This window comes from Rana temporaria, chromosome 12, assembly GCF_905171775.1.
Source record: "Rana temporaria chromosome 12, aRanTem1.1, whole genome shotgun sequence".
Lineage (NCBI taxonomy): Eukaryota > Metazoa > Chordata > Amphibia > Anura > Ranidae > Rana > Rana temporaria.
The window spans coordinates 17,867,224-17,880,113 of record NC_053500.1 but is presented as its reverse complement, the minus strand read 5'-3'; the positions used below and the strand labels follow the sequence as shown (position 1 = coordinate 17,880,113).

General features: G+C 46.6%; 1 protein-coding gene across 1 annotated transcript; it reads left to right on the top strand.

The window, feature by feature from the left end:
- Positions 1–1,442: 1,442 nt before the first annotated feature.
- On the top strand, positions 1,443–12,183 carry LOC120918624 (MRG domain binding protein). Its single transcript, XM_040330311.1, has 5 exons — positions 1,443–1,654; positions 4,813–4,934; positions 8,799–8,880; positions 10,870–10,944; positions 11,926–12,183. The coding sequence occupies exons 1-5, from the start codon at positions 1,447–1,449 to the stop codon at positions 12,090–12,092; spliced, it is 654 nt and encodes a 217-aa protein (XP_040186245.1). The 5' UTR covers positions 1,443–1,446; the 3' UTR covers positions 12,093–12,183.
- Positions 12,184–12,890: the final 707 nt, after the last annotated feature.

The following is a 12,890-nucleotide window of genomic DNA, read 5'->3' as shown; positions in this document are numbered from 1 at the left end:
GAAGATATACTATAAGAGATGGCAAGAGATTGCAAACATGCTCCAGAAAACAGTCAGAAACTGTAGATATGCTGCAGGAGATTTAGACACTGGGAACATACTACAGGAGATGGTCAGAGACTGCAGACATGGACCCTAGCTGTGGACCAGATGTAAGGGGGACTCTAAAAGGAACCAAGATGTAAAAGATAACGCCGATGTAAGGGAGAACTCTAATGGGTACCCTGATGTAAGGGAGGACTCTGATGGGTACCCTGATGTAATGGGGGACTCTGATGGGACCCTGGTGTAAGGGGGACTCTGATGGGGACACTGATGACGACCCTGATGTAAGGGGGACTGTGATTGGGACACTGATGTAGGAGGACTCTGATGGGAACCCTGATGTAAGGGGGACTCTGATGGGGACACTGATGTAAGGGGGACACTGATGTAAGGGGGACTCTGATGTGCACCCTGATGTAAGGGAGGACTCTGATGGGTACCTTGATGTAAGGTAGGACTCTGATGTGGACCCTTATGTAAGGGGGACTCTGATGGGGACACTGATGTAAGGGGGACTCTGATGGGGACCCTTATGTAAGGTGGACTCTGATGGGGACACTGATGTAAGGGGGACTCTGATGGGGACCCTAATGTAAGGGAGGACTCTGATGGGTACACTGATGTAAGGGAGAACTCTGGTGGGTACCTTGATGTAAGGAAGGACTCTGATGTGGACCCTTATGTAAGGAAGGACTCTGATGGGGACACTGATGTAAGGGGGACTCTGATGGGGGACACTGATGTAAGGGAGGACTCTGATGTGTACATTAATGTAAGGTAGGACTCTGATGGGGACCCTGATATAAAAGGGGCTCTGATTGGGACCCTCATGTAAGGGGGGCTCTGATAGGGACCCTGATGTAAGGGGGACCCTGATGTAAGGGGGACTCTGATGGGGACCCTGATGTAAGGGGGACCCTAATGTAAGGGAGACACTGATGTAAGGGGGACTCTGATGTAAGAGAGGATATAAGCAAGACTTGGATAACCCTAAAGTAAGGAAGACTCTGATGAAGATGCTGATGTAAGGGGGGCTCTGATGAGGAAGGTTCAGACTGGATTTATTTTGGTCTGATCTTTATTAATAGGTAGTTTATTTGGAATTTCTTTCTCTGTTGTTCTGAATCATATCATGCTTATTATAAAAAAAGCTCTGGGTAAAACATATTCATTTAATTAAACTTCATTTATATATAAAACTGTTTTGGGGTTTTTTCAGCCCACAGATATTTGTAAGATATGATGTGTCCCTCCCTTGTACTGAAAAGTTTGGAGACTCCTGGATGAAAAAACAAATGATGACAGGTTCTCTTTACATTGCTGTCCAATAACCAGCCACTAGGTGGCGCCGTACTACATTCTCTCTGTCCTCTGCTTTTAAACGTTCCATGCAGTGAGTAGATGCCGCCGCTAGGTGTCTCCGGTGCAGCGATAAGTGGTATTCAGGGCTCCGCTGTGTTCCCGGCGGTAGCGGCGGCGATGGGAGAGACGGAGACCGGGGGGGAAACAGCGGTGGAGAGGCCGGGACCTCCACCAGAGGAGCCGGTGCTGTGGAGCCCCGAGGTGGAAGTCTGCCTCTTCCATGCTATGCTCGGCCATAAGCCCGTAGGTGAGTGAAGGCCGCAGCGCATCCTCGGGCTTGCCTAGAAGCCCAGCCGGGGAAGTGTGAACAATAGGCGGCGAGGAATTAGGAAGACCCCGGTGCCTGAAACATACTTCATATAAATGTTCTGTCATGGCTGTGTGTGTCCAGAGCCAGGCACGGAGTGCTTGTCCTGGCTTTATATTATCCTCTCTGTATCATTCTTCTAATACCCATCCCCCATTGTTTACATTCATTACCCCAATATGTAGGGCCCGATCCCAGCACAGCGTACACCGCGCCAGTGCGTCCTGATAGGTCAGTCCCACACCGCGCCAGTGCGTCCTGATAGGTCAGTCCCACACCGCGCCAGTGCGTCCTGATAGGTCAGTCCTTGTATCCCAATGGGCGGGCCAACGCACTAATGTGTGCAACATTTTCAGAGGCGCATAATACTACGCAAGGCGCCATTCAGAACTCCCTCTCGTTTTCCTTCCTTCCTTCCCTCCCGTTTCCTTCCTTCCCTCCCGTTTCCTTCCTTCCCTCCCGTTTCCTTCCTTCCGTCCCGTTTCCTTCCTTCCGTCCCGTTTCCTTCCTTCCGTCCCGTTTCCTTCCTTCCGTCCCGTTTCCTTCCTTCCGTCCCGTTTCCTTCCTTCCCTCCCGTTTCCTTCCTTCCCTCCCGTTTCCTTCCTTCCCTCCCGTTTCCTTCCTTCCGTCCCGTTTCCTTCCTTCCGTCCCGTTTCCTTCCTTCCGTCCCGTTTCCTTCCTTCCGTCCCGTTTCCTTCCTTCCGTCCCGTTTCCTTCCTTCCCTCCCGTTTTCCTTCCTTCCTTCCCTCTCGTTTTCCTTCCTTCCTTCCCTCTCGGTTTCCTTCCTTCCTTCCCTCTCGGTTTCCTTCCTTCCTTCCCTCTCGGTTTCCTTCCTTCCTTCCCTCTCGGTTTCCTTCCTTCCTTCCCTCTCGGTTTCCTTCCTTCCTTCCCTCTCGGTTTCCTTCCTTCCCTCTCGGTTTCCTTCCTTCCCTCTCGGTTTCCTTCCTTCCCTCTCGTTTTCCTTCCTTCCCTCTCGTTTTCCTTCCTTCCCTCTCGTTTTCCTTCCTTCCCTCTCGTTTTCCTTCCTTCCCTCTCGTTTTCCTTCCTTCCCTCTCGTTTTCCTTCCTTCCCTCTCGTTTTCCTTCCTTCCCTCTCGTTTTCCTTCCTTCCTTCCTTCCTTCCCTCTCGTTTTCTTTCCTTCCTTCCTTCCCTCTCGTTTTTCCTTCCTTCCTTCCTTCCCTCCCTCTCGTTTTTCCTTCCTTCCTTCCTTCCCTCCCTCTAGTTTTTCCTTCCTTCCTTCCTTCCTTCCCTCTCGTTTTTCCTTCCTTCCTTCCCTCTCGTTTTTCCTTCCTTCCTTCCTTCCCTCTCGTTTTTCCTTCCTTCCTTCCCTCTCGTTTTTCCTTCCTTCCTTCCTTCCCTCTCGTTTTTCCTTCCTTCCCTCTCGTTTTTCCTTCCTTCCCTCTCGTTTTTCCTTCCTTCCCTCTCGTTTTTCCTTCCTTCCTTCCCTCTCGTTTTTCCTTCCTTCCCTCTCGTTTTTCCTTCCTTCCCTCTCGTTTTTCCTTCCTTCCCTCTCGTTTTTCCTTCCTTCCTTCCTTCCCTCTCGTTTTTCCTTCCTTCCTTCCTTCCTTCCTTCCTTCCTTCCTTCCCTCTCGTTTTTCCTTCCTTCCTTCCCTCTCGTTTTTCCTTCCTTCCTTCCCTCCCGTTTTTCCTTCCTTCTTTCCTTGTTTGGGAGCCACGTCGCACGACCGCGCAATTGTCTGTTAAAGCGAGGCAGTGCCGAATCGCAAAACCTGGCCTGGGCATTTAGCTGCCTAAAGGTCCAGGGCTTAAGTGGTTAAAATGATCGTGTGTGGGCTTCACATCGTCTTTCGGCTTCTGAAAATATCGTTTTTCGGGTTGTAAAAAATGATCGTGTGTGGGCTAAAACAACGTTTTAAACCCGCGCATGCCCAGAAGCAAGTTATGAGACGGGAGCGCTCGTTCTGGTAAAACTACCGTTCATAATGGAGTAAGCACATTCATCACACTGTAACAGACAGAAAAGCGTGAATCGTCTTTTACTAACAAGGAATCAGCTAAAAGCAGCCCAAAGGCGAATGGAACTTCCCCTTCAGAGTGCCGTCGTACGTGTTGTACGTCACCGCGCTTTGTTCATCTATCAGCGCAGCCCCCCCTCGGATCGCCACACTGGAACACCAGGGAAGGGCAAATAAAAAAAAAAAAGTCTTGGGGGGGGGGGAGCTTTGAAAAATAAAAAAGATGCCATCAGTGCCCACAAATGGGCACTGACTGGCAACATGGGTAGATCAGTGCCGCCCCACAGTGTCCATCAGTGCCACTCCACAGTGCCCATCCATGCCCAGTGCCCATGTGTGCCACCCATCAGTGCCGCCCATGTGTGCCCATCAGTGCTGCCTATGTGTGCCCATCAGTGCCGCCTATGTGTGCCACCCATCAGTGCCGCATACCAGCGCCGCCAATCAGTGCCACCTCATCTGTGCCCATCAGTACTACCTCATCGATGTCCATCAGTGCCATCTCATCGGTGCCGCCATATCAGTGCCCGTAATTGAAAGAGAAAACGTACTTAATTACAAAAAAATTAACAGAAAAAAATAAAAACGTAATTTTTTTTAGTTGTTGCGCAAAAAAAAAAATCGCAGAGGTGATCAAATACCACCAAAAGAAAGCTCTATTTGTGGGGAAAAAAGGACGCCAATTTTGTTTGGGAGCCACGTCGCACGACCGCGCAATTGCCATTTAAAGTGCGACAGCGCTGAAAGCTGAAAATTGGCTTGGGCGGGAAGGTGCGTAAGTGCCTGGTATGGAAGTGGTTAATGATGAAGTTGGGAAAAACTTTGTTTTTTGGACATGCTGAAAAATGTCGTTTTTTTTCATGCCGAAAAACGACCGTGTGTGCGCGGCATCAGGTGCGAATGCAAGTTATGTGCAGATGTAGTTAAATTCTGCAGCATTTTATTTATTTTTTAATGGAAGGCTGTAGTTCTATTTTAAACCTTTTGATAAGCTTTTTTTTATGTATTTGCCCCCGCCAAAAAATTAAATTTGAGTTGTTAATGTAGCAGTGAAGGAGAGCACCATTGAGCTGATTGTTTGTTCTGAGTTAACAATGCAGTAATTGCTATGTACTAATACAGGAGTGAACCGACACTTCCACATGATCTGCATCCGGGACAAGTTCAGCCAGAATATCGGGCGTCAGATTTCATCCAAAGTCATCTGGGATCATCTCCGCACCATGTATGATATGCAGGCTTTGGTGAGTGCTTCCAGCCACACCACCCCATTATCCCAGTCTAGAAAGGTAACGTGGTATGTGACCATAATGGCTGTTCAATGAAGTTACCGTATTTATCGGGGTATAGCGCGCTCCCGCGTATAGCGCGCACCCCTAAAGTTGCCCCGAAATTCCTGTGGAAAAAATATTTTTGGGCCTGATTCACAAAGGGGATACGACGGCGTATCTCCTGATACGCCGTCGTATCTCTGTTTCTATCTTTGCGACTGATTCATAGAACCAGTTACGCATAGATATCCCTAAGATCCGACAGGTGTAATTGTTTTACACTGTCGGATCTTAGGATGCAGTACCGCGGCCGCCGCTGGGGGGAGTTTGCGTCGTAAACCAGCGTCGGGTATGCAAATTAGGAGTTACGGCAGATCCACTACGGATTTTCGCGTTCGCTACGTCGCCGTTAGGTGCCCTAACTTTAGTCAGCAAACGTATTGCTGTCTAAAGTATGGTCGTCGTTCCTGCGTCGAAATTTAAAAATGAACGTCGTTTGCGTAACACGTCGGGGAATACGGAAGTACGCTACGCGCGTCGCCATTCGAAAAAATTACGTCACGATGCACAAAGCAAGACGGGATTTGCGAAACGGAGCATGCGCGGTAGGTCCGGCGTGGGAGCGCGCCTAATTTAAATGGCACACGCCCATTTGAATTGGCCCGCCTAGTTTTCATCGCAAGTGCTCTGTGAATCAGGCACTTGCGATAAAAACTTGCGGCGGTGTAACGCTATGATACGTTACGCCGCCGCAGTTCTATGTGAATCTGGCCCTTTGTACTTACAGTTTTGGTGTCTTGCGCGGCATCCATCGGCGGCCTCGTCGGGTCCGGCGTCCGTCTGCGGCTTTCGGGTTGTCCTTTTTGTCGGGTCCGGCATCCTTCTGCGGCGTCCTCCCCGCTCGTTTTCCACTTTCCCACGCCGAGTTTGAATACTGCGCCGGCATATACCGAGCGCAGTACACTCGTGTATAGTCGGGCAGGCTCGGCTACTCTCGCGTTCACGTCCTGTACGTCCAGGACGTGAGCGCGAGAGGAGCCGAGACTGCCCGACTATACACGAGTGTACTGCGCTCGGTATATGCCGGCGCAGTATTCAAACTCGGCGCGGGTATCGGCGTATATCGCGCACCCACGATTTTGCCCTGATTTTCAGGGCAAAAAAGTGCGCGGTGTACGCCGATAAATACGGTATCCATACTTGGGAAAAGTCCTATGAGTCCTATGGCTTACAAATGACTGACGCCTTTTTTGGTGAGGTTCAATGAGCCATACATGCTCCTGTTTTGTGGAATGGTAATGCTCTACTTTGACCAACTTTTCATTTTGTTTTTCAACAACCTGTGTCCAGTGTGAGGCCTCATACAGATGTGTAATATAGGCATAAAATATGCGTAACGTAAATAACTGTGCAGGAGGGGTGTACGGTGCCTGCCATAGAAGTGTGAATGGCTGTAGGGACCTGTACTTGTCTAAACGACAATGGGGTTCATTTACTAAAACTGGAGAGTGCAAAATCTGGTGCAGCTCTGCATTGTAGCATTCACAGCAGAAGCCGATCTGTGGGTGTCGGGCACTCAATGTCTGCCGCCAGTCGTCTGGCAGAGACTCGGAACGGAGCTCTGCCTATGTAAACGAGGTAGAGTTCCGTTCTGACGGGGGAAGGGATAGAGTTTGTGTCCCTGCAAAGCAGGAACTCAAATCATTCTTTTCCCCCTAGTAAAAGCAGCACGCGTAGTAACACAAACACTGGCTAGGCACACAGTTAACCCTTCGATTGCCCTAGATCAGGGGTCTCAGACTCCCCCTTTAAGTTGCTGATCGCCACCATTACTTGTATAAAAATTCCAGTATATATCCCATAGTTTGTAGACGCTATAACAGTTGCGTAAATCCAATCAATATACGCTTATTGGATTTTTTTATTTTATTTTTTGCCGCAAATATGTAGCATAATGGCCTAAATTCATGAAGACATTTTGATATTTTTTTTTTATTGGATATGTAATATAGCAGAAAGTAGTGTGTGTGTGTGTGTGTGTGTGTGTGTGTGTATATATGTGTGTGTGTGTGTGTGTGTGTGTGTGTGTATATATATATATATATAATATATATATATATATATATATATATATATATATATAATATTTTCTCCACTTCCCGCCCGGTCAATAACAGATTGACGTCCGGGAAGTGGTTCTGAAATCCTGACTTGACGTCCTGCAGGATTTCATGCCGCGCGCGCCCGTGGGGGAGTGCGGCGTTCAGTGATGCGGGGTGTCAGTCTGACACCCTGCATCTCCGATCTCGGTAAAGAGCCTCCGGCGGAGGCTCTTTACCACGTGATCAGCCGTGTCCAATCACGGCTGATCACGATGTGAAACAGGAAGAGCCGTTGATGGCTCTTCCTCACTCGCGTCTGACAGACGCGAGTAGAGGAGAGCCGATCGGTGTCTCTCCTGACAGGGGGGGGGGTTCTCACTGATTGTTTATCAGCACAGCCCCCCCTCGGATCGCCACACTGGACCCCCAGGGAAGGGCAGAAAAAAAAAGGGGCAATAAAAAAAAATGCCCACCTATCAGTCCCCATCTGTGCCGCATACCAGCGCCGCCAATCAGTGCCCATCAGTGCCATCTCATCGGTGCCCATCAGTACTACCTCATCGATGTCCATCCGTGCCATCTCATCGGTGCCCATAAGTGCCCGTAATTGAAAGAGAAAACTTACTTATTTACAAAAAAATTAACAGAAAAAAATAAAAACTTAATTTTTTTCAAAATTTTCAGTCTTTTTTTAGTTGTTGCGCAAAAAAAAAAAAAATTGCAGAGGTGATCAAATACCACCAAAAGAAAGCTCTATTGGTGGGGAAAAAAGGACGCCAATTTTGTTTGGGTACAATGTAACATGACCGCGCAATTGCCATTCAAAGTGCGACAGTGCTGAAAGCTGAAAATTGGCTTGGGCGGGAAGGTGGAAGGTGCGTAAGTGCCTGGTATGGAAGTGGTTAAATATATACAGGGCTTTTTTTCAGGGGGAACTCAGTTCCACCACCTCTGGCTCAGACCCTTTGGTGCCTGCTCACCACAATCGCTTGTAAACACAGAAATCTGGTTTCTGTGTTTACAAGTGACAGCTCTGCACTCTGTGTGTAACCCCCTGAACTCTGCACTCTGTATGTATAATGCAATTCTGGTATTTAATGCCCCTTTAAGACCCTTCTACTGTTTTTGAAATCTGAACAGGGTCGTGGTTGAGTTCCTGCACCTATTTTCATATATATATATATATATATTATTTTTTTTTATTTTTTTTTTTTTTACCTTAATCCATTCTATGTATTTTTGGTTAAAAATAAAATAAATACTTTTTAAAAACCATTTCACAAAGAAGGGAAGTATGGCATTTTTGAGAGAAAAGAAAAAAAAACGCTTTACAATCACTTTTTTTTTTTTTTTTTCAAAGGTCCGGATACATTTTCAAGCTCGGGCAAATTGGTAAATAAGTGTTACCTCAAGGGTCAGGTTGGGGATTTGGGTACCTTTTGGAGTACTTGTGGTGCCAAAAATAGCCAGATGATTATTTGTTTTTATGAAACGCATTCACCAGCATGTTCATCGTCTTGAGTCGGATTTGTAGCCATTTGCCCAACATCGGGATTACCAGGGTCGCAGTGCCTGCCTCATGTATGATGAGTTCTTTTGTTGCTGTACATCATAGAACATGCTTTTATGCTGTATGATGATTACCTTGCTCTTGATGTTTCTTATATTTTGATTACTGAAACATGCCAACTTTTCCTCCTTATTACTCATTAATATTTTTGATCTGGTTTTTCAGCACGAATCGGAGATCCTCCCGTTCCCAAACTCTGAGAAGAACTTTATACTTCCTGAAGAGATCATCCAGGAGGTGAAGGAAGGTGAGATCCTACTTGTTCCTGAATTATTATGCAGTTAAAGTGTTGTTATGTCCAGTGAGGGGAAAAAAGTATTTGATCCCCTGCTGATTTTGTATGTTTGCCCACTGACAAAGAAATTATCAGTCTATAATTTTAATGGTAGGTTTATTTTAACAGTGAGAGATCGAATACAGGTACTCCTCACTTAACGACCAGGGGCTAGATTCAGCATTGACATCTATAGATACGCCGCGTAAATTCAAAGCTACGCCGGCGTATCTTTTTTCTGTATTCAGAAAGCAAGATACGCCGACATTAGCCTAAGATCCGACTGGCATAAGTCTTACACCGTCGTATCTTAGGGTGCATATTTACGCTGGCCGCTAGGTGGCGCTTCCGTTGTTTTCTGCGTAGAATATGCAAATGACCTAGATACGCAGATTCACAAATGTACGTACGCCCGGCGCTATTTTTTTTTACGTCGTTTACGTTGGGCTTTTTTGGCGTAAGGTTGCTCCTGCTATTATGAGGCGTACGCAATGTTAAAGAGGAGTTCCACCCAAAAATTGAACTTCCTCTTAACCCACTCCTCTCCCCCTTACATGCCACATTTGGCATGTAATTTTTTTGGGGGGGGGAGTGGGGGCTTCAGGAGAAGGGGACTTCCTGTCCCACTTCCTCCTTCCGCCGAGGGGCTGCAAAGGCGATACGTCATATCGCCTTTTGGCAGCCCCTCCCTGTAGGCGATCGCCTGGGACACGTGACAGGTCCCAGGCATTCGCCTGTCCAATTAAACAGCGCCGCGCGCGCATGCGCAGTGGGTGCCCGGCCGTGAAGCCGAAAGCTGTCACGGCCGGGTGCCCACAGTGACAATGAAGCCGCCGGGGAGGGGGGGGGGAGGAGCGGACCCCCTCCCTCCTGGAGCAGGTAAGTGTCAGTTTATTAAAAGCCAGCAGCTACACTTTTAATAAACTTTAATAAACTTAAAAAATGGGTGGAAAACCCCTTTAAGTATGGAAGTTGTTCCCGCGTTGAATTTTGAATTTTTTACGTCGTTTGCGTAAGTCGTTCGCGAATAGGGCTGGACGTAATTTACGTGCACGTCGAAACCAATCACGTCCTTGAGGCGTACTTTGGAGCAATGCACACTGGGAAATTCCACGGACGGCGCATGCGCCATTCGGGAAAAACGCCAATTACGTCGGGTCACCACACATTTGCATAAAACACGCCCCCCTCATACTCATTTGAATTGGGCGCGCTTACGCCGGCCCCATTTACGCTACGCCACCGCAACTTACGGAGCAAGTGCTCTGTGAATACTGCACTTGCCCGTGTAAGTTGCGGCGGGGTAGCGTAAATAACATGCGCTATGCCCGCACAAACTTACGGCGGGCTACTTGAATCTAGCCCCCGGTCGTTAAATGAGGAGTCACAAGAAATCAATATTTTAAGCATTCTCAACTACTGTACTGTATTGTAGGGGGGGGGGGGGGGACGTCTAAAGACAAACTCCAGCTCAATAACTTTGTTTTAATTTGCATAAGTACAGAACACAAATCAAAATTTGATTTGGTTCAGGGGGTTGCGTTTGGAGGGGGTCGTGCTAAGAGGGGGGGTTTGTGGCAGGTTGTGCTGGAAGAGGTGTTTGGAGGAAGGGGATTTGGGTGGGTGGGTTGTGCTGTGAGGGCGATTTGGGTAGGGATAGTTGTGCTAGGAGAAGGGGGATTTGGTGGGATTATGCTGGGAAGGGAAGGTGCAAAAAAATGTGCATGCACTCAGATGCATCTCCTGGTGCGAACAAGCTCGCAGACTGATGTGCCCTGGGATTGTTTGCGATTCTGAAGGGTGCCTTGGCTGAAAAAAGGTTTAAAAACGCTGCTCTAGACACTTCTCGCATCTCACTTCTCTCTATATCACAGCTAAATAACTCTGAAAAAAGTCTCTTTGCTCAGGGTCAGGGGAGAATTTACCAGTTCTGTCATTTTGAATAAACATTTGATATTTCAGGTAAAGTAACCACAGAGGATGACGGAAAAGAAGAAGGCAAGGAAGATGTAGATGTCAATTCCGTCTCCGATGAAGGTGAGAAGCTTCCTCCTTCTTTTTTTTTTCTTTTTTTTTTCTTCTCCAGGAGGCTTTTTGAATCTTGAATGCATGTTATCTTATCTTGTATTTTGGTACTTTTTAGTACAAGAAAGGTCAGAAGAAGGAAGCCGGTCATGTGACATTTGACAGGTTATGTGATCAGGCTCTTATCACATCTGCATTTCAAGTGGTTCTAAAGACAAAGACTTTTTTTTAATCCTAATGCAGGGAATGCATTAGGGTAAAAAAATTTCCAATGGTTCTATCGCCGCCACCCCACCACCTCCTCATACACTTGCCTGAGTCCTATCTTGATCCAGTGCTGTGCCCATCTGCAGCAGCACTGGTCCCTGTTTTTTCCTAACAGGATACAGAGGAAGCATAGGGAGCCATTGGCTCTTGCTGCTGTCAATCAAATCCTGTGAGGAGGGAGTGGGGTGCAGGGCTGAGCTGCGATGTATGTGTTTTATAGACGCACACAGCAAGGCTCTGGATCACTCAGGAACATGTACACAGTAATTAGAAGAGGGAAGGTCTGGACAGCCACACTCCAATAAAAAGCCTTTATTGTGCAAAATGACAAAAGTACAAACCACAGCAGGGTACAGGATAAAAAAAACTGACGCGTTTCACACTCAGCTGTGCTTAGTCATAGCTTCATGTACACAGAACATAGTACACGGCTTGCTATGGGGCACACACACAAGAGGAGAAGCCGAGAGCACTGGCAGGGAACCCCAGAAGAGGAGGTTCGGGACCGCTCTACGCAATAGTATTGCATGTTTATTATGCTAGAAAAAAATGAAGCCTTTACTACCACTTTTTAAAATTGAAATGTAGAGTGCAGGTTGCAGTATGGAGTGTTTACCAGAAACCTGGCATCAGAATTTTATGTATGAACTACATATCGATCTGTTACTATAGTTGCATCCAGTCTTTGCTTGCTCACAGCTTTTACTAACTCTTTTACAACTTCAGGAAAAAGTGCAGAAAAACCAAGCGTCAAGGAGAAGGAAAGAACTCTGTCCGAATCGGGCTCCAAAGAGGCAGGTGACAAGAGGAAGAGGAACCGTCAGACAGAGAAAGTTCTCAATGCCAGCAGTAATCCTTCTAGTCCTAATGCCAACAAGAGGCGGCGCACGTAGGCGACAGACTGTTAACGGGTACTAGGCATTTTATACTACAGCAATACAACTTTCACCCCTATTAAAGCAACTTTTTTTTTTTTTTTTTTTTGGATAGAGCGAGGGAGGGTTATAACCCCTGTCGGTTTACTTTTGTCATGTGTGCCCCATTGGGGAGATTTACCTTAATTTCTTGTCCCATAGCCAAAACGGGAAGTGAGAGGAAAACTCTACAAATTACGGGAATCTCTTAATTTTTCCAAAGCTAGTGTCCTCATTGGAAGGGTTCTTCTCTATTCCTGTTCTGGGGACAACCTAAAATTTTGTGATTATTTTTGTTTTCTTTTACCTTCACTTTCAATGACAATGGTGAACAGGACAAACGTAGAGGGCGAATTTCCCCCAACTGGGGCACAGACAGCATTAACAACTGACTATCCAAAACAAAAACAAAAAAGGAAAGTAAAACAAGTATTGCCTTTAGTTATACTTCAATCCTACTATTACATGTTTTTAATGTTTTTAAAGTATTTGTATTTATAAAAAAAAAAAAAAAAAACCCTTTAAAAAAATTTGTTATGTTGCTTCTGTTTTTTCCTTTTTTGATAAGAAAAAACAAACGATTGTTTCCCATATAAAGGTGCAAATGGCGCAATCGCAACCAGTCTGATTACTGGAGAGACCAGTTTACTGCCGGCCAAAGGGGAAAACTGGTTGGGTTGCTTTGTGACGCGCCTACATGTTCCTCTATTATTATTATTGTTATTACAGGAAAAGGTTCAAGTTGTACTTCATCTGAAACATTTTTTTAGGTGCTAT